The sequence below is a fragment of the Cicer arietinum genome, chromosome 6 (assembly GCF_000331145.2).
Source record: "Cicer arietinum cultivar CDC Frontier isolate Library 1 chromosome 6, Cicar.CDCFrontier_v2.0, whole genome shotgun sequence".
Classification (NCBI taxonomy): domain Eukaryota; kingdom Viridiplantae; phylum Streptophyta; class Magnoliopsida; order Fabales; family Fabaceae; genus Cicer; species Cicer arietinum.
In genome coordinates, this window is record NC_021165.2 from 25621523 (window position 1) to 25642743 (window position 21221).

The 21221-nt window shown below is 26.4% G+C and overlaps 2 protein-coding genes across 2 annotated transcripts; one reads left to right on the forward strand and one right to left on the reverse strand.

Moving 5' to 3' along the window:
- Positions 1 to 2109: 2109 nt before the first annotated feature.
- LOC101507628 (uncharacterized protein At2g34160-like) lies at positions 2110 to 5142 on the reverse strand. Its single transcript, XM_004506853.4, has 5 exons — positions 4912 to 5142; positions 4723 to 4771; positions 2652 to 2714; positions 2486 to 2550; positions 2110 to 2392 (listed from the first exon to the last, which is right to left on the reverse strand). The coding sequence occupies exons 1-5, from the start codon at positions 5026 to 5028 to the stop codon at positions 2285 to 2287; spliced, it is 402 nt and encodes a 133-aa protein (XP_004506910.1). The 5' UTR covers positions 5029 to 5142; the 3' UTR covers positions 2110 to 2284.
- A 7442-nt stretch (positions 5143 to 12584) lies between these two features.
- On the forward strand, positions 12585 to 15095 carry LOC101506997 (glyoxylase I 4-like). Its single transcript, XM_004506851.4, has 3 exons — positions 12585 to 12935; positions 13270 to 13375; positions 14660 to 15095. The coding sequence occupies exons 1-3, from the start codon at positions 12781 to 12783 to the stop codon at positions 14912 to 14914; spliced, it is 516 nt and encodes a 171-aa protein (XP_004506908.1). The 5' UTR covers positions 12585 to 12780; the 3' UTR covers positions 14915 to 15095.
- The last annotated feature ends 6126 nt before the right edge of the window (positions 15096 to 21221 follow it).

The following is a 21221-nucleotide window of genomic DNA, read 5'->3' on the forward strand; positions in this document are numbered from 1 at the left end:
TTTTATGATTTGGTTCTTCCATATATTTATTTTTAATAAATTAAATTAAAATGCAACTTTTTTTTCTAGCTAGACTATAATATTTTTGGGGAATAAACAAATTGGTTAAGCAACCGACAAAATAGTATTTGATTTTGGTGAATTAATTAAGAAATACATTCTTCAAATAAAGTAAAATTGTAATGTATTAATGTTTTCCTTTACAGAGCATTGTATGGAATTTTATTTTATTTTTATAATAAATTTGGATAATGACTTTAAGTTTCATGTACCAAACCTATAACTTGCAAATTTAATGTATGTTATTTTACTGTTAGACTAAGTAATTGGAGTACAATATTAAATTTCATCATTAGAGATTAATTATTATTATATGATTTTTTATTGACTAAATTGTATAAATTATTTAAGGCTAAATTACATTTGTGGTCCATTAACTTAATTTCAGGTAACGTTTTAGTCCCTTATTTTTTTTCTTTCGATTTAGTCCTTTATTCCTAATTATATCAAATAAAGTGTGAAAATATGAGTTTATTTGAAGATTTGCGTTACGAACTTGATAAAATTTGTATTATATTAAAGAATATAATTAATTTTATGAGTTTTGATTGAATATTTTTTTGAATTTTTGTTTAAAAAAGGATAACGTTGTTGACATTTTAAAATATAAAATATCAAATTGTCATTTAAAATTAAAATAAAGGACTAAGTCGGAAAAAAAAAAAAAGATAAAGGACTAAAATATTACCTGAAATTAAGTTAAGGGACCACAAATATAAATATGTAATTTAGCCATTATTTAACGAGTTTAAATCTTAGCGGTCTAAAATTTAGCACAAAATGTAGGAGATTAATGTATAAAATAAATTTATAATAATATAATATTGCCATGAGATCAATGTTGTAAATCAATTATTTATTTAATATGTCACGTTAAGACTTCTAATACAATATTGGTAACAAATAAATCATTTTGATTTAAGTGTTATAAGTTTAAAAATATATTTATTAATTTATAAAATTTAAGGATAAATTTATACAATATAAAAAATAAAAATAAAAACAGTTTGTTTATTCATTAAAAACACGTGAAATGTGTCACGTCATAATATTTAATTAATATTGTGTATATTATTTTTAATTTTTAATTAAAATACATCAATAATTAATAAATAAAATTGATAAAATTGCGATTCTTTTTTAATTTTTCATCTTTTTTATTTGTGGAATGAATTTGAACAATACTCCTGATTTTAAATACCAAATAAACTCCTAGACATGTGGTATATTTAGTTATCAATTGTAATTATTGACAAACTTTTTTAAAATTTTTTTTTGAGAAATAACATCTTTTTCGATAAAAATGATTTACAATTTTTTTTTTTTTTTGAAATCTTTTTTAATCAAAAAACAATTCGATTTTTTTGGAGAATTATTTTCACAAAATTTTTTGAAAATAAAAAAATGATTTAAAATTTTTCTGAAAAAAAAATATTTTTTAAATTTTTTCAAAAAAATAAATTTCAAAAAAAAAACTCAAAATTAACAAAATATCGAACCTTTAGACTCCTAAACCTCATCCTTTAAGGTCACAGAAAATTACGAAATATTTATTTTTATCTCTAGGTATACTATACATCCATAAAGCAACTATGTGCAGACACAACTTTTTACTGTCGAAAAATAGAACAAAATTGTTTGAAGTTTAGTGATGAAAGAGGACAATGGTTCCTCTGTTCTTCTAAGCCAATGTTTGGTTCAGCCGTCCGCCGTTTGATGCATCCAAAATTGATTTTCAAAGTATAGAATTAATTTTAATATGTTTAATTGCTCTTGAATATAATTGATTTTATCTCTAAAATTAATTATAATTTAAAGCTAAAATTTATAACTTTTGAGTCTATACACTAATTGAAATGATTCAAACTCGATTTTATCACTAAATTTTATTGTGCAACTCACATTTACGTAAATGTATTCAAACTTATATCACTTTGCATTCAACTCACTTTTAAATAAAATCAATTCTTTCAAAATCAATCTTTGTCACAATAAAACCAAACTTGCCCTAAAACGTGGAACTGAAACCAACAATAAACATAGGAGACATGAAAAATAAAAGCCTCTATTTATAATAAGGAAAAGAAATTAAGGAATTAGGTAGCTCAACATTGCATGTCAGTCTATAACAAATTCTATGCTTGTCTGCTATCTACTAACAACAATCAAACAATTCATTCAACAGAACATAGATTCACCCAAAACAGGTGTTATACTGATGAACTTATGCTGCATGCTCTTCAACATCTCCATTTTCACCATCTTCGGCAGCAGCCGCTGCAGCGGCCATCAACTCATCGAAGTTTGCAGTCTTCCCGAGTAATATTTCGATCTAAAACACAATTTAACACAACAAATGAGGCTTAAAAAGAAAGTCATAAATATAAAGCAGAATCCAAAGCCACAGGCTTGAAGGTCTTCTTACCTTGGCCTTTTGAACAGGTCTTCCTCTAGAATCATCTTTTATGTCAACAGTTGATGTCATGATTTCTGCATAAAGATTCAGTGAATCAAATTTGATTGTTCAATCATTTAAGTACCAGAAAGAGAAAGGGAGACATTTTCCTAAAGAAGAAGAAATAGTATCTCACTCTTTTCGACAGCAAGCCCATTGTTTTTTAAAATTTCAGCAACAGTAACCACTGTGGCAATAGCTGTAACAATAATGTAAAAAATGAAATAAGAAATAAGAAAAACATATAACCCAAGAAAGAGGTTCCAAGAGATAGAAAATAATCAATATATAAATCAAGAAGATACTAAGACCCAGTTTAAATTAGTTTCCAACTTATGAGAGCTTCTCAAGTGAAATAAATATGTACTCGGTTCTTAAACAACGGAAAAACTCTTCATAAGTTTACAGCTAGGATCTGTTGAGTTCAAATGAGGGGAAAAAACGGATTTTAATGGAAGAGAGAGGACGGGTTTAATTATATATTCTTTTAATTAGGGAGGGGAGATAACCCATTTTTTGTTTGGTACACAGATTTTAAAGGAGGGAGGGCTAGCTTACTCTTTTGCCCTTATAACTTATGTAGAAAGCTATTATTGATTTTGCTACAATGAGGCCAAAGAAAGTATTATTTAAAAAGCTTATAATCATTGAAAGATTATTTCAACTTTTCTTTTCCTACAAGCATTTGTTGAAAAGCTAATCCAAACAGACTGGGAGCCATTTTAATTTGGGATGTTATTATCCAAGCCTAGGGAATACTTATATTATCTTTAAATCCTAGATGAAAACTATAAATAGAAACTTAAAATCCAAGGGACCCTGGGAAGCAGAACTTCAGGGTAGTCAATAGTCAAAGACATATATCAAGCTGTCTACAAGATGCAGAGAGGTTCAAGTTCCACAGCCAGCTAAGACAATTCATCTTCTAAGCTTATGTGGTGTTCACTAGCCCAATGATGAAATGTGTCAGTGTCACAAAACCTAAGTAAGTTTCAGCTTATTTGGGGCTAAAAGGGGGAGCATGAAGAGGGAAGATCTGCAATCAGCATTATTACCAAACATTGACAATAAGGGTACAGGTCAAAGTACACTTAAAATATAACCATTCTTCGATCAAAAACTCGGTAATTGGGGTTTTATGATTTTCAAGTTAGCAAAGAAAGAAATGATGCATCAAATCAATAACATCCAGAGTCAAGATTCAGGGTCATATTTCATTGCTTCCATTTTCTCAGAATTCATTATGTTCCAATTTCCAATACAAACCAAAACAGCATACAACCAAGTTACTTTGAAGTCCTATTAAAATCTGTCGTACGGAATTAAATAGCAAATCCCTGTATTAATGCAAGTTACATTATTTATCCTCAAATGTAAATTTCTCTTCGCATATGATACCATTAGCACTAGCAGAATAAAAATTAATTTTTAAGAAACATGCTATAGACCCCAACAAACTAATACAATAGAAACATACCTAACTTTATCTGCCCATGTACAGGGCAGACAGAAGTAACCACACTTACCTACAGAACACTGTAAACAGCAATTCAACCTAAGAAGGCCTTAAAACACAGTGGTTTTTGTGGTGGACTACTATGATAAATGGTCTATGATGGACCAACATTTAAAAATTACTCAAAATTCTAATGATGACCGATGTCACCTTTTGGAAGTAGAAGCTCATGGTTGTCTTTGTTCTCATGAGTGAGGTAGTGATCTGATCAGTGTCAGTTTGAGAAAAACAAGGGGAAACAAATATGAATTGAATTTTAAGGCACTCATATCTGTTTTCCCTTGTTTTTTTTAACAGATACCAATCAGATCATCGTGCCACTGTCATTAGCATGAGCAAGACTGTTAGCTTCTATTTTCGGAAGCTAGAGTGAGTCATCGTTAGGGTTTCAAATGATTTTGAAGTGGTGGTCCACAACAGAATTTTGGCCTTAAAACATATACGAGATTGCCTACAAGATAATCATATGTACATAGTCTAATATGTATTTATGTAACCATTGTGCTCCCAAAGTAACATCTACAAATCAATTTAGTTTTTGTTTATGCCATTCTTTACAATAATTCTTATTCTTAATCTCACATAGTTAAAGTGATAATTATAATACATAACTAAAAAAACAACCAATTAAAAGCCCAATCACAAAATAACCAAAAATTAAGGAGAGTGATTTAGTTCCAAGATTTAATACCCATTCCTAGTGCAGATAACTCAACTTCATTATGCTGTTGCATATACCTCTGCAAAAAAAAAAAATCAACAAAAATGAAACAAAACCTAACGTGTCCGCAACAAATAAAAACGACCCAGAACTAAAAAAGCTAAAAAGTTTTAATATTTAATGTCAAAAGCTATAAAAAAAAATCGTTAATTAGATTACCTTAGCGAGATTAACGTAGAAGAAGAGTGGTTTTTTGGTGTTGGAGACTTGAATGCGATTCTTCTTAATGGAATCGGAGATGTTGATGTTGTTTACTCCTTCGGTGATTGCTTCCATTGATGTGTGTGTGTGACTGTGAGATAAGACAGTGAAGATGGCTGAAATGAAAACCCTAATCAATGAAATGTTCCCCAAATTAAAAAATAATAATATTCTGTTGCTTTGTGTTGTGGGTTGGTGTGTTGTGTTGAAGGAAAAAGGTTGAAATAATTTGGGCTTTGCATAGGGCTCTTACTGGGCCGTATTATGGCCCGTTAGTTAGGGCAATAATGTTTTTTGCCTAAAATTTTAATATAGATGTATTGAAAAAAAAAATGTCATCCCTACCTCTTCTAAAAATCTTCTAAATTTTATTCAGAGTAACTAATTTAAATGTATATTTTACATGTGTTAATTGATCAATACGGATTTATATTTTTTGTGTATTTGATAATATTAGGGATAAGAAAAGAAACATGGTAGATATATACGGTATAATATATAATATATGACATTTTTTTGAGAAAAATTCAAGGAAACTCAAGATTCAAGTAATTGAATCGGCTTATATCAATTCTTTTTTTTTTTTTAATCAACATAGTTTAATGGTTTTACATTCATTTGTAAATCGAGAAGAGATTACTATTTTTATGTTTTACAGTGCAATGATGACACTATTGACGAAGTAATTGATATTTGTGTCACGTCACCTTTTAAGTTAGTTAACGGAAAAATGTGACGCATGAGGTATTTGTTTATACCAAAAATAATATAAGATATTAGTCGAAAAAGATAAACATCTAAATTGGATTTAATTAATATTTAAGTAAACGATGAAGGTCATTCAGCAGAGTATACAAAAATATTTCCCAAGTCTAAGAAGACTCAAGAAGGTTGTGGAAATGTTAGAAATAATCAAAAGTACATGAAACTTGACAATTTAACTAAAAGATATGCGTTCCATATTTTTAGCTCATATTAATTGAATTGACTATTTCAACGAAGTTAAACATGAGTGAGAATGCATACGTGGTTAAAGAAAATCGTCGTATCGTGAAATGGAGATAAAATTGAAGTTAGACAGAGCGCCACCTAAAACTAAAATAATAAATTGGTCAATATCACTCTTTATTTTTGTAATATGAGTTAAACAAAATATAGAATCCCAATAATAATTATAAGTATTATTTTCTCAGTGTCCAGTCATTAAGTTAAAGAAACAATTTTTTAATGTCAAAATGTTAATAAAGTTAACCAAGTTGTTTTTGTGCTCGTCTACTGTATACCACATAATCCAAATGAGAATCCTTAGTTTAAACAATTAGGTAAGAGTGTGATTACAACTTGAATCTCTCAATTTAATTATTTAAATTGTAAGCGTTAATTAAATTATTCTCTAAAATTTACGAATAAATAAATAAATTTCTAAAATTATAATTTTTATAAATTATAAAACTCATCTATGTTAAATTATATTATTGTCATCACAATGTGAAATAATTTTATTATAAAATTTAAATTTTTCATAAAATAATTTGTTCATAATTAATTCATATACATTTATAAATATTTACAAATTTATCTATGAGATAATATAATATTATCGACAAATTTGTTTAGAGAAGTTGAAATTAATGTGAGGTCAACGTAGATAAATATCATATTCAATTATAGTGACACATTAAATTATTTAATGACAAAAATTTCGAAGAGAATATTTTGATTGATATTTTATAATTACAAGAATGTATTTACAAATTTATAAAATTTAAGAATTAATATGATTAATGCTTACAATTTCAAAAAATAATTCAGCTATTTACTCTTATTTAAATATTTATTCATATAATTTATTTTCGAAAATAATTTTTGAATAGACAAAAGAATTTAAACAAGTTATTTAAACATGTAAACAAAAAAATAAAATTCTTTTAATAATTTTAAACACTATACGTTACCTAATTATCCAAATTCTTGTCACCATTAAACAATTATTATGCGCTTTCGAAGCTTTTGTTTTGGTCCTACTGTACACTGAATAGGTATTTAACAAAACCAATGAACTGACACCCTTTAGTTTCATCTTGATCTATCTTATAGAAGTGACATGTGACACACAACTAAAATTTAGAAACAAATATAAATATAATGTTCTATTGGACCCTTTTATACTAGGTTGAACCTTTTTTATAAAATATAATTGAATTATAATATAATTAATAAAAATTAAAATATTTAATTAATTTATATTAATCAAATTATAGTATGACTGTTTTTTATTAAAAAACAAATAAAATGATTTTTTAAATTCATCACTAAATTTAGTGATAAATTTTATTTTAATCATTAATTCATATTTTTTTATAATACTATTATGATTGTAAATAATCTATTCAAATGTTATATATGTGTATTTGATATAGATAATGTATTTTTTTCTTTCTATTTTTATTAACTTACAATATTAATTTTTTTATTTTTAAATTCAACAATTTAACTCTCAATAAATAGATGTCACAATTTTTTCTACCGTTGAATTTGGTAATATTACAGTGCTTATTTGGATTTGTTGTAGATACAATTGACAATGTGTATGCCTGGGTATAGTTCTTTAATATTTATCTTTGTATCCGCAATATAAAAAATTACTTGTACCAGATATATATATTTGAAAGGTTACCGACCTTAATACAAGTACTCGTACCTTAAAGTTGAAATATATTTTGATTTTTGCAAATATGATTTATTTTGATTTTTGTTTCTAGGATTCTTTTTATTTGATTTATACTTTTGCAAATTTTAACAAATTTTTTAAAAAAATTTTATAAATTTTTATTAGTTAAAAAATTATGATATGACTAATTTTGGATCAAGTGGCACATGGTGACTATGTAATTATTGTTGACTAGATAATATTTAATATTTAAAATTAAAATTCATTTTTTTAACTCACTAAATTATTTAATTAAAACTTAAAACTAATTAATTAATTAATAAACCAATTAAATAATAAAATTCAATAATATTCATCTTCAACCCCAAATTTTTTAATAAAAACTCAAAAACATTTATCTTCAACCATAATTTCTTCATCTTCAAATTACAAATTCTCTTATTTGATTCAAACTCTAAAAATTATAATCTCTCATTTTTCTCACATCACACTTATTATGGACATGTTCGTCTTCTTGTGCTTTGACTATGGCCTTCTATTATGGTTTCAGTCTCTCTTATCTTTTTTCATTCTTCATCAGAATGGTTGCTCCTATTTTTTTTTTTTTTTCGTGTAAGGGTTTGTATAATTTGGATTGATCAATAGTTTGACATTTGTGTTTGTAGGATTAACTGAAGACTGAAAAATGTTACACAAAATGGATTTAGTACTTCTATTGTAAGTTTTTCTACCCCACATAGATTTAGTTGCGAACCCCATCCCCTTCCAAAACCGATATAGTGCATATTTAGTTAGAATTATAGGTGTGATGTAAGAAAAATGAGATATTAGAATTTTTAGGGTTTGGATCAGATATGAGAATTTTTTATTTGAAGATGAATAAATTAGGAGTTGAAGATGAAGGTTGTTGAGTTTTTATTAAAAATAATTAGGATTGAAGATGAAGATTATTGAGTTTTTATTATTTAATTGGTTAATTAATTAATTAATTAGTTTTAAGTTTTTAATTAAATGAGTTAATAAAATGATTTTTAATTTTAAATATTAAATATTGTCTAGTCAACAACAATTACACAGTCACTATGTGTCACTTCATCCAAAACTAGTCATGTCACCATTTTTTTTTTACTAAAAAAGATTCATAAAATGCTTTTTAAAAACTTATTAGAATTTGCAAGAGTATATATGAAGCAAAAAAAAATTACAAGGGCTAAAATCAAAACGAGTAATATTTGTAAGTAACAAAAACATATTTGAACAATATTTAAATATTAAGTTATATAAATAATAAACTAAAGTATTTAATTGTAGTAATCATATCATAATTTATTAAAAAAAAATAATTATTATAATTGTAAGGCGTTTTCTGAATTAGTTTTTAGTTTTTAGTTTTTTAACGTAGTGTTTTGGTGATGTCAACTTGCTTAGTTTAGATGATGTTTGTGTATGATATCTTGAATATCATATTTGTTGAGACAAAATCTCAATTTAATATTTTGTTGAAAACAAACAAAAAGTTAATTAAGAATTCTAATTATGATTCTAAGTGTTTTGATATTTAACATGTGTTTTTGAGTATGTTAAAACAAGATAGGTATCAAACATCACAAATCAGATCAAAGAAAGCAGTTCTGGAAAACGAAGATTGATCTTGAAACAGTTATGGAAAACGAAGATCGATCTTGACTTATTGCTGAGAAACGAAGAACGATCTTCGTTTATGGCAGAAACAATGATAATTTGTTTCCTTGAAAAAGATCAATCCTGGAAACAATATTCATATTATACTCTCATATAGAATCAACAAAAGATCAATCCAAGTCACATTTGTTCCAGAATTTGAAGAATAAAAGACATGCTTCAATAAAGGCATATCACAAAGATCATTCTTCTTATAAAGCAAATGCAAGTACAAGACTACAAGTAGCAAAGTACACTACTAATTTGAACTATTCTAAAGACTGCACATATAACAGAAAATCATGTACTCAAGGCTGACATACTGACACAAATCATAAAGTACAATGCCAGTTCATCACAAACCAAAAGATCAATCCTGGATCGATCTTTTGATGCAGCTGATCAATCTTGTTTTTGGCTGAATTTATGCAACAACTCTTTCATGACAGCTGGTCCCTTTCCAACGGCCACATGAGCTGTCCTAAGCCTTCTTGGAGTCTATAAATCCAGCTGCAAGTTGAAGAACAAAACACAACAATCAGCACCAAGCAAAAGATCAATCTTTTTGATCATACTCAAGTGTCTCAAAATCTTTCTTATAGTTTGCTGTTTGTTTTAATCTTTGTGTTGTAATCATTTACAACTGAGGTCTATTTACAGAATATATTTCTCAAACAAGAGTTGAGCAATACTAAGATTCTAAATAGTCTCAAATCCATCACTTTGTAACTCAAGGTTGTTTTGTCAAATCTTGAGTAAATTGCAAAAATTCTTTCATGTTTTGAAAGGTATTTTGTTAAAGCCTTTCCAAAATAGTAAGGTAGAACTGAAGAAATCCTTTATAAGTAGAAGGGTAGGAATTGTGTAAAGATCAAGATTGATCCATGAAAACCAAGAACGATCTTGGTTTGAACACTTAGTGAAAAATCTCACGGTTGTGACGACTGGACGTAACCCGGATTGGGTGAACCAGGATATATCCTTGTGTGATCTCTCTATCTCTATCTCTATTTATTTTATGTTGTACAATCATATTTTATATTGATAAAATTGATATTGTTGTTTCAACAAAACCAAGATCGATCTTCATCACTGCCAAGATCAATCTTGGATTGAGATCTTATTTTTAAAACAGAATTTTTAAAAGGGGCAATTATAATTCAAACCCCCTTCCTTATAATTGATATTTTTTTACCTTAAATATTCTCTAACTCTTACATAAAATTTTTGATCAAGAAAGAATTCATGAAAAATAATGATTTATCGTACATAAGCTTAGTTACATGTTTTAGCATGCATTAGCTTTGTAGCATTATTATATTGCATTGGTTCCCTTTGAAACTTATTTAAAATATTTTCTAAGTGGTTTTTAACTTTGTAAATGATAGGTGTGTTCATAATTTAGAGGATTGTTCTAAGATTATGTGTCAAATAACGTTTAGGAAGAGGTGTTTGTGTACAAAGTTTTGTAATATCCGCCAAATGATCTTGTAAACGTTTATAATCAATAATAATAAATGAAGAAACTCGCATTGGATTGAATGAAGTCATGACATACTCTACGAACGAGAACGAAGTAGATAAACCTATACAAACTTTGTGGGCGAGGTTTTGTAGCATATGTCGAATGATCTAGTAAACGTTCAGAATCAATAATAATAAAGAAAGAAACTCTTACTTGATTGAATAGTGACATGACATGCTCTACAAGCAAGAACAAATTAGAAGAACCTGTATAATCATTATGTTAATCTATCTTCCCTAACTCTTTAATTTATGTATTTTTACATTGTTCTTTGAATTTTATTTTATTTTGAGTTTGGTGGCTTTTTTTGTTTTGGTGCAAAATTGATAGAAACATTGTAATTAGAATTTTCTGAGTTAGAATCTTGTTTTGATTTTGTGTGTTGAATGAATTTCAGTTTTTAAGATTAAATTCAACACCTTAGATTTGGTTCAAATTGAAATCTTAGTGTTTCATCTTAGTGTTTCTATTCATTGTGATTTATATTGTCTTCGTTTAAGATCTTTGTAAATTTGGTTAAAGTATCAAAAATATTTTTCAAAATAACTTCAATCAAATTTTATATTTTCTTGTATAAACTTCCGTAAGATTTGTGTTGTTTAATTTTAATATCATCATCGAATCGATACAAATATCTAATAGATTATTAATACCTACATTTATTGCAATAAAAACTTTTATTTTCCGTTATTCGACTCATACATTTTAAAATAAATTTTCAAAAGTATCTATATCTATTCAATTTCCTCTAGATTTCGTTAAATTTTGTGAATAACAATTATATTTATTTATCTCATCGTCATAATCAAAATCTTTAAAAGAGGTAAACATTTGAACTTCATGTATGATATTTATTTTGGTTCAATAATATTAATAGAAATTTAAAAACAAATAAAATTAATTATACTAACACAAATATATATGAATAAACAAAAAATAAAATTTAGAAAACAATTAACATTTTAGTTATGAGATATTTTTATCAACTTCTAAAAGAAAGCAAGAGAACTTTGATCAACTTATTTAGATTTCATATCCTAAATATTACTATTATTTATGATAAAATTCATATATTTTGTTAATTAATTAAAAAATACTTATCATACTGTTATTAAAAGAAAAAAAATTTAAATATAATATGAAAAAATAATTGAATCTATAATACATACTACTATTATAAATTGGATAAATTAAACCAAATTTAATATAAAATCAAACAATTAATTAAAATATCAAATAATATATAAAAAAATTATTGACAAAATTAATCATATCGAATGTAACAAACATCTCCTATTATTAGATATATACAAAGTTCAAACATAATTTGGTAACACAATTATTATCACCTCTAAAAAAAGAATAAAGTTCAGTAGCAGTCGCATTAATTATTAAGAATTTAATTTAAAATTATTAATACTGTGAATTTTTAAATTAACAACTAAAAATAATTATTAAAATATTTAATTTTTATCAAAGTTTTATAAAAAAATATTTACATAAATAATTATAATATGTTGATGGCGTAAATTTTATACTTAGAATCGATAATGATTAAACTCTTTATCTAATTATGTATATGTAAATGGACAAGCTCACGTGTAAGGACCCCACATAATAGTATCCTAGTCAGCAACGTGTAAAAGATGTGACAGGTAAAATACGTATCTGACACGTATGACAGATACGGACACGTGGCAATCAATGGTAGCTTCTTAATCTCTATATAATGCAAGTACCCATTTTTGTTACTTCCGTGACAACTTTCTCTAGCTAACAACCAAACATCATTTATTTTCATTTTTGTGATCACTTTAAATTTCTCCAAAGGTTTTATCATTTTTGTATACCCTTTTCTCTTAAGTTTTCATCTTTGTTATTTGGATCAACATTGTTAGTTTTTTAGTTCTATTGGGCGGGTTTAATTTGAGTTAATAATTTTCTAGAGAAAATGAAGGAAAGTGTAGGAAACCCTTTGCACCTAAAATCTGTGAACCATATCTCACTCATATGTAGATCAGTTGAAGAATCAATGGATTTCTACCAAAATGTTCTTGGTTTCTTCCCAATTAGGAGGCCTGGTTCTTTTGATTTTGATGGGGCATGGTAATTTCACATACATCAATATAACAAACTTGTTTTTTATTTTAAATAATTTTTTTTTTTATTTCAAAGAGTTTAGTTTAATTTATGAAGAAACTCATACACATTAAATGTGTCTAATAAATTAAATATTGTTGTAGTATTTTATCTTTTGAGCTGCACTTACAACATACTTTTTTGTTTTATTTTCAATTGAAAACAAATTAGAAAGTGAAATTAATTAAAATGATATTATTATTTTTTTCTTAAAATTCGGTTATTTTACTCTAAGAAAATATTTTTTTGGTTGGTTTTCTTAATGGAGATTGATTTTTGTATGTGGTAATTTAATTTGTAGGCTATTTGGCTATGGTATTGGAATTCATTTGCTAGAAGCAGAGAACCCAGAGAAGTTACCAAGGAAGAAAGAAATAAATCCAAAGGATAATCACATATCTTTCCAGGTCAGATTTTCATTAAACTATATATAGTCATATATTGTGCCTCTAAAGTATAATCTCTACATTATTGATTATTATTGATTGTTGATTATTGTTTAAGTTTTAAAGTTGAAAAAAAAAATCTCACTATAAAGAACCAAAATAGAGAAGACGTACGTCAATAGATGAAGGAACTTTATTAAAAAATATACATTGAACCTAAAGTGACGCATAGAAAAATCCAAAGTTCAAATTAGATATACACAAAACTTGTTCATTAATTTGATACGTGTAGATTAAAGACAAAACACTTTGAAGTCATCATCATATAGCATATATGCAATTATTTACACAAAATATTCTTTGACACAAAGTTTGATATCAATCTCGAATTTTTATATGATTCTTTATTTTTTTACTCTTTTTTCCTTTAATGGATGTTTTTTTTTTCCTCACACTTTGGGTCTAATGTCCATACTTATTAATATAGTGTTATGGCGTTGGTTCTTGTATGTTTAAATAATTCAAGTGTACTTATATTGCAAACGAAACAATCATTTGGATTCTTGTTAGTTCTACACAATATGCAGCTATGTTGAGTCATTTTTAAATCTAAAATAGAGATATTTTGCACTTATATCCAATTTATATTTAACAATTTTGCAACTACTATATGGTTAGTCGTGGTAAGGGATGGTAAAATAGGTTGGACTGGACGACCCATTTAGCCATCATTTTTGGTGGAGAGTTGAAATTTTCAACTCACTATCACTAGTTGGTCTGCCTTGTCTAACTTCCAAGAAAACGAGACAAGGCATATTAGTACATCAGTGTCTAAATATAAACATGTTTTTTAGTACAAAATCGAGTCTATTTTAAAAAGATTCTCTTGTTCTTTCTCTTAATAAATTAATAAAAAAAATCAAAAAGTTAAAAAATAAAAAAGTTGACGAGACTAACCGCCAGTCCGTTAGCCCACCTTGTAAAGAGGCGGATTTTCAACCTATTAACATTAGTTAGAACGTCTCGTCCGACCCATTTTAGATGGATTCATGACGGGACGGGGGCATATTGACTCGTTTTGCGATCCTTAGTCGCGACAAAAGATAAAAAAAAATTCTATATAACATGCCATCACTATAGAGTAATTGATTTTTGGTATATACAACTATATTTAGATACCTAACCACTTTTCATGGACGTTATTGCGAAAGTTTTAACATGCACTAAAAAGTAATAAAAAATAGATACAATGAATGAATTAAAAATGATTTGAGTTAATTTGTGGTTGAATTGTATAATAAGCAGTGTGAGAGCATGGGAGCAGTGGAGAAAAAGCTGAAAGAAATGGAAATCGATTATGTAAGAGCAACAGTAGAAGAAGGTGGAATACAAGTAGATCAACTTTTTTTCCATGATCCAGATGGTTTCATGATTGAGATTTGCAATTGTGATAGTCTTCCTGTTATTCCATTAGTTGGTGATTTGGCAAGACCATGCTCTCGTTTGAATCTTCACTTGATGCAGAATCAGCAACAAAATGTACACAAAATTGTTAAGTAATTAATTATTATTGTGATGTGACCTACCAAGCATCTTTTTGTGTTGTATCATGACTCTTCAAATTCTACTTTCTTTTTACTTTTTACTATGTTGTTGTTTTTCTTGTCTAGTTGTCAATTTGTCATCTTGTTTCCTAGTACTATGTTAATTATTAATTACTAATATTATTATTAAATAATTACCATGTTGTTCCTACTAGAAAAACAGAGTGGTTCTGTTTTGCTTTATTTTGGAGTTTGATGTGGTTTCTTCTTTATTTAACTTTTTTTTTAGGAAATTCTCTATCTAACTTTTTTATTCTCTATTCTAGCGGTCCCAATTTGATATCAATTATTACTTCGTTGATAGTTTCTATTTTAAATAGACCATCTAAACTTAATTCTCGTATGTTTTGTAAATTTAATATATGTATAATTGCAGGATTGATCTCCTTTGTAAATTTAATATTTACAATATTGATGTTTTATTTTTTTTGAATTACAAAAATAGTCTTTTTAGTTTTAATTTTTTAAATAAAATTTTTGTCTAAAATTTAATGAAGTATCATTTTTTTGCGCTTATTTAAACTACATCATGTCTCAAAATTTTTGTGATGCAACAATTGTATCCGAGATATATAACTATAACTAGTGTGATGTGACTTAAAAAGATGATACTTTATCAAATTCTAGATTAAAATGATGTTTAGCGACTAAAACTGAAGAAAAATAAAATGAAAAACTATTTTCGTGATTCAACTAAAATAAATAGATCAAAATTATAATTAAATTTTTAATTTATTATATATAAAAATTTAATTTTACATAAATTGAATTCACGTTAAATAATCAATTTAAGTGTAATTAAAAAAAAGAAAAAGAATATGACTAACAGAAGTGTTGAATAATACTACAAGATCTTGTTTCCTTGATTTTCTTAATAATTTATGCATTACATTTAGGTAATTGTTGGAGTTAACTTTATAATTAATCATATAGGCGTTCAACGTGTTAATTAAATATAAAGATTATAATTATAATTTTCTTGGAAGTGAAATAAATATATGAACATCTATATAAACATAAGATGTTGAATGAAATTAGATTGATCTAATATTATGCAAATTTATACTGATCAATAATATTTTATTTAATATATCTTTTAAATTTGACAATTGAATTAAAAAATTATATCATATGAATTATATAGAATTTTTTTAAAAATGTTTAAAATTATTTGATATATTATTGATGTATGTTAAAATTAATGTTGTATGGTAAAAGAGCTCAAGAAGAAGTTTACCAAAATTACGAAAAGCTGCAAAATTTACAAAACTAGGTTACCAAAGTTTAAGATAAGTATTGTACCGAGATAAATAAATAATGTCGCTCACTTGTAGGCTAGGATGTCAATGTTATTTGCTAGTCACCACTACTTTGATTATATTCCATCTTGTATGAGTACTATAATTATTAATGAAATGAGCTAAATTTATCGCCATTAAAAAAACACATGAGATTTATTCAGAGTTTAAAAAGGTCTCTTTTATTGGTCATAATATAATAAATTTTTTTTTCTCTTTCAGATCATAAAGAAGTAAATATATTAATTTTAAAATAAATTGGTCAAAGAAAAATTATACTAATAATTATCATTATTGAGTATTTTATAAGTGTCTCGTATCCAATTAAAATTATGTTCCTTGAGGTTATAAAGTTAATTTTTTGTCACTAAAGTGACACTTTGAGATTACAAAGTAAATTCATTAATTAAACAAGGATATCTCATTGTGCAAATGTGGAGACAAATGTCTTGAGGTAATTGAGATCCATTTAAAAGGTTGATTGTTGGTTTGTGAAAGGTGTAATTAAGACGCACACATTGAATAAAAAAATTAATATTGAATAACATATAAGTTAGAAGACTCATATATCTAATAACTTAAGGTTTTAGGTGTAGATATAATGGCGAATGCACTTATGTGGTTGTTTTTAACTCAATATGATGATCTCTAATGATATTGACTCCCTTGCGATTCAATTGTAGTATTAGGCCGAGGGTTCCAATCAAGGGAGCAGTTTGTTGGTATATCAAGTGTAAGTGTAGGTAGATGAAAATATTTTTACTTGAGAAAAAACATACCTAGATGAACGAATGAACTCACAGTCGAGGGATATATTGTTTTTGTGCTGAGGATAAGTAAAAGTCCCACAATATATTAAATAATGGACCTTGAGAAATATATAGTGATACAACCAATATACTTGATGCCTTTAAATTGTGAAGATGTGATCCTATCAACTTGTGTGGTTGCTCTGAGTGCAATGCAATGATCATCTGAGCTCACCTTATGACCCAATAATAGTATCAAAGTCACACTTTCAATTTAAGAAGAGGTTGTTGGTGTATCAAGTACAAGTACGCGACAAAAACTCCTAGATCTAGAGGGAGATTGTTGATATGGTCCAACATTAGATAGAAAAGTAAATGTTTAACAAATATTAGTATAATGACTCATACACTTAATGTCTTAAAGTTTTGCTTAAAAATATATTGTTCAAGTCATTTTTGTAGTTGCTCTTAGTCTGATGTGACGATCTTCGTGATCCAAAAACAATATATGCACCCCTTATATCATTTTATGTATCAAATAATAAATCAGTTCATGACAACCAAATGATCAAAGTCTTTATGAGCCACAACTCACCAATGCAATTATGTCACGGTGGAAGAATTCTCATTTTTTGTGTACACATAGGTAGAAAGATTAGATGCCCCAATTGAAACAGAGGATCTAAATATTTAATTCAACAATTACTTATAAAAAAAAATCTAAAGATACACGTTTTGTTACTTGTTCGATTAAAATTAGATGATTTAAATAGCTTTATTTTGAATATTTTTTTATTGATTCCAATTATATAATTTAAATACACTAATCTACATACACAAAAGTTATCCCAAATTTTAACCCATGTTCTTAACAATATTAAATATCCTTACAACTACTATATGACATGTATTCACTAAACTTAGCCTTTCTGACGGCAGCAAATAGCAAATCCAAATTGATGAAGTATGTTGAATAGTTAATTAAAGATAAGGGTAAAAAAGAAACAACAAATACCAAAATACATATTAAAAAAAAATACATAGAAATAATTCATACATAACCTCTTATATGCAAGGCATAATTAATCATCCTTAAGTATTTAGAAATATATATGACAAGCTATTGTCCCCTAGCAAGCATTTTCTCATAATTTTCAATGGATTGAAGCCTTTGAAGTAGGAGTTGCTGCCTAAAGTTCTTAATGAAAGCATCAGCACTTGCATTAATATCTTCACTTGGCATCCTCTCTAGCTTTTTTAATTGATTGGTCTCTTTCTTCACTACCTCATGTGATGATGATGGTGATGATGATGATGGTGGTGGTGGTGATGATGATGATGATGATGATGATGATGATGATGATGATGATGATGATGATGATGATGATGAAGGGCTTCTCTTCTCTCTCAATTTGTTGCTCTCTTCCTTTCCATTATGGCTTGATGGTTGGATATAGCTCTTTCTCATTGTTGCAAATTGTTTCTATTTCTTTGATGTAAAAAACAAGAGTTTTTATTTTTTTGGTTATTAAAAAAACAAGAGTATTTGTGTTGTGTTATACAAAGGAATAGATGTATGCTTTTATAGTCTCATGTTTTCTTATGATTATGCGATTTACATTGGTGTATGTTTTTTCAACCATTATTGTGGGTCCTACCTTGATCTCATCTTCAAACCAAAGTCAAAGATGGTCTACAAGGAATAAGTCGCGTAGAAAGTTCTACATACGCAGGCTTTATATCAATGTAATCTTTAAGTGTTTTACAATTCAAACATTTATTTAATTAAATCCTAATTTGTAATAATATGATGGTTTATATATTTTTAGGGATGTCAGTATATAATTTTTTGTTATTAGTTATTGAAAAAATAATTTTTGTTTTTAATTTTTGCAAAAATATTATTTTTTGCTTTTGACTTTATTTATATTATATTATCAGCGCATCATAATAATTTTAGAGATAATTGTGATAAAAATAAAATATATCTCATTATCTAATAGTTGTGATACATCGACAATGTAAAAATTTGTTAGACATAAACAGGATTGTCTTAATATTTTTGAAGATCTTGTTCGAATCTGAAAATTGAACTTCTAAAACTACAAAACTATAACATCAAGATTCAATATTCAAACATTTGATAGTGGGTGGTGGCGTCTGGTAAAGGTGTTCAAAAAAGTTAAAAACTGCAGGACTAAACTTAATCGAATTGTTTTTGAACTGAACTGACTTATAAAAATTGAGAACTAAATTGTTAGTTTATTAACCGAACTGATTTTTAGTTCAAAAAAGTTGAATCGAACAGGTTTTCAGTTTGAAAAACTAGAATCGAACATGTTTTTTGAGAAATAATAATGGTAATTACGTAAAATTTGGCCTATAAGAAAAAAAAAAGTCTATAGAAATAAAATAATTTGGTTTAATTTGATATAAAAATAGTTCGGTTCAATATCATTCATATTATAACTATTGAGTTTCATTCAAACAAGTAAAACTAAGTTAAAATAAGTTTGGTTCGACTCAGAGTAATAAATTGGTTCACTGATTTATAGAACCAATTCGGTTCAATTTTTTGAACTGAAAATCGATTTAATTTTGTTTTTTCGAACTGAAAATCAATTTAATTCAATTTATAATTCAGAATTGAATTTTGTCTACCCTTAATACTTGATAGACTGCAGTAACTGTCATCCACTCAATGATGAAAAATTTGTAATTTGACTATTTATTTCAGACATAAAATATAAATATAAAATTTTAAGATATTTAATATACAAAATTAAAGATAACTGATATAATTTTTAAAAAATTGACCATGTGTTGATGGACGGTCCTGACATAAATAATGGGAGGAAGGAGTATGATGTATATATATACATGTACACTAAGCTAAAAGTACTAATTTCACCCTAGATGCTCTCTCATAGAACTAATATGTATACTATAATAATCGACAACCTGACATCTCTACCTACCTGCCTAAACTTTGATTAATAGAGGATACATGTATAGTGACTATCGAAAAATAGGTATAGCTATAGTCAATGTAGATAACTTCTTCTCGAGAAATGATAAAGACAACTAGATGCTGAAATTCTTAAAGGGTAGGCTAGCCAATATGTTAATATTTGATCATCATGTAGTTTATGATTTTTTCAATATTATTAAAATAAGTCTTTGATTTCTTAACTAGTAATAATTCTTAATTAGAAAATTTTTACGGTACATTTGACAATTTGCCTATATATTTAGTCATTAAAAATAATTAAATGATTTTTTTTTTTCAAAATTATTATCTATTATTTAAAAAACTATAATAACTAAATTTTATAAAAAAATGTCAATTTGAAATAAAATTTAATTTTTCTTAAATTCTTATTATTCAGGAATATTGAATATATTTTATAATAAAATGTATAAAAACAGTATAATACTATAAACAATAAAATTATGGTTTTTCTTATGAAATGGTATTTTCTTAAACACAAAAGTTGACAAATAATTTATTAATTTAAAAAATAATGTATCAAATACTTAAACTTTTAAATGTACTTCAGAAATGCCTTCTTAATTATAGATTATTATGAAAAAATTAAATGAAACAAATTTGTAAAATTGTTGAGATGTAAAAACACGATTCAACTTATATATGTAAGAGGCCGGTACGTATATTCAGTAGCCTAAAATAAATGTTATAGCTGCTACGATTTTTTTAAATAAATAGAAAAATAATAATAAAAAAAGTTTTTATGCATCCAAGTTTGAATATAGATCAGAATGGAATGGATATGAAGTCATAAAATTTTAGTTTGAGCTGTTTGGTGCTAAACTGACTCTATTTATGCAAAATGTTGTTAGTTTAAAAATCAATTTAACAAATACATAATTATTTCAATTTTGTTTTTCTATGAACTACTTTTTTTGAAAGTTAGGAAAGCATGACTAAATTATTAGCTAAAAGATATTTATTTTTATATATGCATGTATTTGGATCGCATAATTATAGTTATAAATTAATCATACGATTACTTGTTTAGCATGAGCTATGACTTTTGAAAATGACTAGGATTCTATCATATGCTTGATAGATCCATATCAATCCATTTTATTTATGAATAGATAGGTATAATACAGCCAAGGTATTAGATATGGTAAACATAGAGAATACAAGTTAGCTAGCTTAACTTTTCTTTTATTTTATCTTATTTATTTT

Coding starts and splice junctions, on each gene's coding strand:
- LOC101506997 (XM_004506851.4), top strand. CDS start 12,781: ATGAAGGAAAGTGTAGGAAACCCTTTGCACCTAAAATCTGTGAACCAT. Junction 12,936..13,269: donor TTTGATTTTGATGGGGCATG/GTAATTTCACAT, acceptor TTTAATTTGTAG/GCTATTTGGCTATGGTATTG. Junction 13,376..14,659: donor ATAATCACATATCTTTCCAG/GTCAGATTTTCA, acceptor TATAATAAGCAG/TGTGAGAGCATGGGAGCAGT.
- LOC101507628 (XM_004506853.4), bottom strand. CDS start 5,028: ATGGAAGCAATCACCGAAGGAGTAAACAACATCAACATCTCCGATTCC. Junction 4,772..4,911: donor TCTACGTTAATCTCGCTAAG/GTAATCTAATTA, acceptor TTTTTTTTGCAG/AGGTATATGCAACAGCATAA. Junction 2,715..4,722: donor GTTATCTGCACTAGGAATGG/GTATTAAATCTT, acceptor TTATTGTTACAG/CTATTGCCACAGTGGTTACT.